The sequence below is a fragment of the Epinephelus moara genome, chromosome 3 (genome assembly GCF_006386435.1).
Source record: "Epinephelus moara isolate mb chromosome 3, YSFRI_EMoa_1.0, whole genome shotgun sequence".
NCBI lineage: Eukaryota > Metazoa > Chordata > Actinopteri > Perciformes > Serranidae > Epinephelus > Epinephelus moara.
The window spans coordinates 2,102,842-2,107,899 of record NC_065508.1 but is presented as its reverse complement, the minus strand read 5'-3'; the positions used below and the strand labels follow the sequence as shown (position 1 = coordinate 2,107,899).

The following is a 5,058-nucleotide window of genomic DNA, read 5'->3' as shown; positions in this document are numbered from 1 at the left end:
ACACAGCAGAATCGAGCCAAATCATCTGGCCCAATGCCGGCTCCTGACGCTGCCACCACTTGGGAGGATCATTTGTTTTACCCGAGTCACTCAGGAAAAAATTAAGTCACTCCCCCTCCTCCTCTGATAAATAACGAACAGGCTCTTAATTTACCCAGACATCAGCACATGAAAGCAGCCCACAGTCATGTTACATGAACACACGTGTCCAGGGCCACCATGTTGAGCGTGACATCATCAGAGTTTATAACAACAGACGACAGGATGAGTTTCATTTGATTTTAATTCGTTCTTACTGCAGCGTTAGAAATGTTTTAAATTAATGGACGTCTCAAAACTACTTTTCTAATTCTCAAAGATAAAATTCTAACCAAACATAAAAAAAACACATTTTAACATAGATTTTCCGAACAGTCTCTCAGGCAGTAACACCGCAGCATCAGCGCCACAGAAACCCGCCGATGTGGTGTTCGAGGCGCGGTCCTACAGCAGGACGCAGGGCCTCTTGTGGACGGTGGGCTGCGGGTTGAGATAGGCCCGCACGGCCTCGGAGAACACGTCCTTGATGCCGTCCTGGTTGAGGGCCGAACACTCCAGGTAGCGCAAGGCGTGGATCTGGCGGGCGAGGGCAGCGCCCTGCTGGTGGCTGACGGGCGTCTGGTTCTGCTCCTTCAGCTTCCTCTGAGTCTCGCCGTCGTTCCGGAGGTCGCTCTTTGTGCCGACCAGGAGGATGGGGACGCCAGGACAGTGGTGACACACCTGGTGATGACAATGATGACAGAATAAACAACTAGAAACGACCTCGTCTTTAAAGCTTAAGATTCTTTAATTATATCAATCAATCTGAAATCTGAAAACATGAAGCCGAACGTTTGTCAAGAAGTAAAATGACTGTTTTCTTGTTTTCATTTTAAATTTGAAAAATCAAATAAATAAAACAAAGGTCGTATTTTTCTGTCTTTTGTTTATCACTGTTTCTCTGCCGTGTTCAGTCTGAACTCGTCGTTAACAAAGGTTTTTAATTTTTTGCCTCTGCGCACTGTGTGATTACAGAGGAACACTAATTATAGCTAAGACTTGTTTTTTAATTAGTTTTCATGCCTCTGCACTGTTGTCCTATCTTTGCAATATTTCAAGAACACCTTGAGGGAATTTCTTTAAATTTGGAACAGGATTCGTTTGGACTCAACAATGAACTGATGAAATTTTGGGGGTCAAGGTCACTGTGATCTTGCGCCCCTCTCATTCTTGTGAACAAGATATCTCAAGAATACCTTGAGGGAATTTCTTCAAATTTGGCACAAACATCCACTATGAGTCAAGGATGATCTGATTATATTTCAGTGGTCGAAGGTCAAGGTCACTGTGATCTTGCGTCCCTCTCATTCTTGTGAATGTGATACCTCAAAAACACTGTGAGGGACTTTCTTTAAATTTGGCACAAACATTTACTTGGACTTAACGATGAACTGATTAGATTTTGGTAGTCGAAGGTCAAAGTTGTGTGACTTTGCCCCCCTTTCATTCTCGGGAACGCCACATCTTAAGTATATATTGAGGAAATTCCTTTGAATTGGCACAAACATCCAGTATGAGTCAAGGATGATCTTACTGGATTTCTCTCATTCTCGTGAATGCGATATCTCAAGAATACCTTGAGGGCACTTTCTCAAATTTGGCACAAACGTCCACTTGGATTTAATGAAGAACTGATCTACTGCTCTGTGGGGATTGACTCACTCTTGGAGCCAGCCTCAAGTGGACATTAGAGGAACTGCAGTTTTTGATACTTAAGTGTTGGCTTCGTTCTGACACTTGTTCAAAGTCCAGTATTTGTTTGACCCATCTGACCCCCACCAACCTCCTCCCTTAGTGGACTTACATCACTTTGCTTCCACCTTTGATCCCATCATAATTACTACGGGCACTAGAGGTCGCCACCTAAACATAAACATAAATATGGGTTGTAATAAGCTGCTAGCACAGACGACCTATGCGCTGTTTTTTGTTAGAGGGACGGTCTGCAATGCTTTCAAATTTATTAATTTAAAATAAGGAAATAGCATTCTGCTCAACCGACACTCAACCCATAAACCAAAAGTCGAACCGACATTAAAACAAACTCCACATGTGGTCAAAGAGCCACTGAAACCTCACTTAGCCCTCTGACCTCTGGATGCCACTTGTGCTTCACGTTCTCGTAGGAGGCGGGGCTTGAGATGGAGAAACAGATGATGAAGACGTTGGTCTGCGGGTAGGACAGCGTCCTCAGCCGATCGTACTCCTCCTGACCTGCTGTGTCCCACAGGTTCAGACTGATGGTCCTGCCGTCCACCGTCACCTGAACACACCACATACACACAGACAAACAGGTATGCACACACACACACCTGGTCAATATGACATGAACAACACATTTCATCTGTGTAACTACGGAGGTAAAAACATTTGGATCGTAACAACCTGCCGAATCTCTGAAACTGACAGATTCCCACCAAATTTTCAATCAAATTTAACATATTAATCAATCATTAAATCGTCTTTTTTTTTTTTTTACCAGGTGATCAACTGAACAGTAATCAGCATTAGTTTTGATAGTCGATTAATCGTTTGTCATTTTTAAAGCAAAGATAACAAACGTTCAGCAGTTCAAGCCACTGAATTGTGATCATTTGCTGCTTTTCTGTATTTTACATGATTGAAATGATATCTTTTGGGGTTTGAACAGTTTGTTTGGATGTCGATGTGAACATTAGAAAATTGTGACATTGAAACATTGTGAGTTTTCACTATTTCAGACATTTTTTATACTAAACATTTAATCAATACATTTCCGTACATGTGTAATAAAACCATAGACGCAGAGCCGCAGTTGGAAATATTTGGTGTGACCCAAAGAGATCTGGGTCTCTTACGAGCTCAGACTCGTGCTTTGAGCTTTTCATCATTGCTAGCCAGGCGTCTCGGTCTTTACAACAGGAAGTCTAACCTGCCCCCTCTCTTCGGCCACTGGGTCGATGATGTCATGGCTCACTTGATGTTGGAAAAGCTCAGATTTACCACTCAAGGATCAGTCAGTGAAATCCATAAAGTACAACAACCATTCCTGGATTCTTATAATAATGTCTATACTTCAAGAAATATGATTTAATATCTATGTGTCTCTATTATAAAATGGACATGTAATATTGCATATTTTTCCCAAGTTTGACATAAATCTGGTCGACTTTGTAGGAGATGTACATCAAAGTATAAAACATGACATTTCCTGCTGCCAGGTGAGGGCGCTATACCCACTGCCAAATATTGGCATGTAGATGTGTTTAGGGCGGGACTGTCATCAATCATGTGAAGTATGTTGGAGTTACAAACCACTTCCTGTTTCGTGGTGACACCTATAAGTCTGACGCCTCGCCAAGGTCACATGGTTTGACGAAAACACAAGCTTGTAACAAATTTTTATCTTTAAGGTCTCTTGACGCAACAGACCGACTTTAAAGGCAAGCGGATGAAATCTCTAGGACTAGTTTGTTGAAGTACGACCCCTGGAAATGGCCAAAAATTTACCAAAATTGCACAGTAAATTCAAAATGGCTGACTTCCTGTTGGGTTTAGAGTATGGCTCCAAGAGAATTTTTTGTAATGTCTTAGAGTGTTTCATGTGCCTACCAAGTTTCATATGTGTAGGTGAAACCAACTTCAGGGGCTGCTTCATTGAAAATTTGTAGAGGTGCTACTGAGCAATTTTCTGGCACCCGAGCACGAGAATTAACAGATGAAGAATATGAGCCGGCGGACACAAACACACCTGGCTGCTGTAGTTGTCGAACACAGTGGGGATGTACTCTTTGGGAAAAGCTCCGGTGGTGTAGGAGATGAGGAGGCAGGTCTTCCCCACAGCACCGTCACCCACAACCACACACTTTATACTCTGCATGATGACCTCTGACCTCTTAGCCTTCAGCGACCTGCAACACAGAACAGGAGGAACTGACCGAAGGTTCGTTCTGTTACTATTTATTGTACAATACATTTCGTCTTTGTGGCGGCCTTTATCTCAAGCACACTGTTCAAAACAGAAAAACACTTTTACTAGTAATTAAAGACCAGTAGAATCTCTCAGCAGGTTAAATCAAAAAGAAAAATAGAGAAGTAAAAATAGAAAACTTCTGAAACTCATGCAACATGTTTTATTCTTCCCCTAAACTTCCACCTCACTGTATTGTGGAGGTTAACACTTTTTACTGCGCTGCTTCTGTCTGTCAGCTTTAGAGCCAAATACAAAGATTGGACCTCTGATTATGGTTTATTTATGACTCATGCAGCAGTGGAAGAAGTTTTCAGATCCTTTACTTACAAAGAAACTTCTGTATTTTTCAACATGGAGCTTGTTTTTTATGTTTTTGTGTCGAAGTGACTGATGGAAAGAAGAGTTCTTAATGTTAGTCCAGTACTGAGTGATGTTCACACCGTCAGTGTCCGTCCACTAAAAGTGTTTGTTTTTGTCACTGACAGGCTCAGATTGTTATTCTGAGTGTCTGACAACATTATGAAAGGATCCCTACAGAGATAGAGCTTTGTGTTAAAGAGTAGAATCCTTTTTGTTTAACCAGAAACAGCCCTGAAATCACCGTCCTCTGTAGAGGTCCTGTCAGAGTATTGACATCAGGAGGGGACAGTTAGGCTACCTGTCTGAGTTTACCTTCAGTGACTCTGATTGCTTGACTCGTCCCACTCCGGCTGTCAGAGACGCTTCAGTTTCCTTCAGTTAACACAGTTTGTTCAGACACACGTGACATCCCATCGTCTGACTGCAGAGAGGGGGGAGAAGGGGGGGGGGGGGGAGAAGGGGGGCAGAGTTTGTCATCGGTCAGTATTTGTGTTTATGGAAATGATCTGCAGAAGGAAACGGTCTCCAAACAAAACAGAGATGTTATCCTGCACACACACAGTCACACACTTGGATTTGAATGCCAGCGTCACTCGGAGTGAACGTATAAAGTTTCATTAACCACACACACACACACACACACACACACAGCGTCTCCTCCCACACAG

The 5,058-nt window shown here is 42.6% G+C and overlaps 1 protein-coding gene across 1 annotated transcript; it reads right to left on the bottom strand.

Annotated features, from left to right (window-relative positions):
• Positions 1-265: 265 nt before the first annotated feature.
• rhogb (ras homolog family member Gb) lies at positions 266-4,846 on the bottom strand. The gene is made up of 4 exons (XM_050039542.1): positions 4,703-4,846; positions 3,809-3,968; positions 2,171-2,341; positions 266-759 (listed from the first exon to the last, which is right to left on the bottom strand). The coding sequence occupies exons 2-4, from the start codon at positions 3,935-3,937 to the stop codon at positions 484-486; spliced, it is 576 nt and encodes a 191-aa protein (XP_049895499.1). The 5' UTR covers positions 3,938-3,968; positions 4,703-4,846; the 3' UTR covers positions 266-483.
• Positions 4,847-5,058: the final 212 nt, after the last annotated feature.

Coding starts and splice junctions, on each gene's coding strand:
- rhogb (XM_050039542.1), bottom strand. CDS start 3,937: ATGCAGAGTATAAAGTGTGTGGTTGTGGGTGACGGTGCTGTGGGGAAG. Junction 2,342..3,808: donor TCGACAACTACAGCAGCCAG/GTGTGTTTGTGT, acceptor TGGTGTGTTCAG/GTGACGGTGGACGGCAGGAC. Junction 760..2,170: donor AGCACAAGTGGCATCCAGAG/GTCAGAGGGCTA, acceptor TGTCATCACCAG/GTGTGTCACCACTGTCCTGG.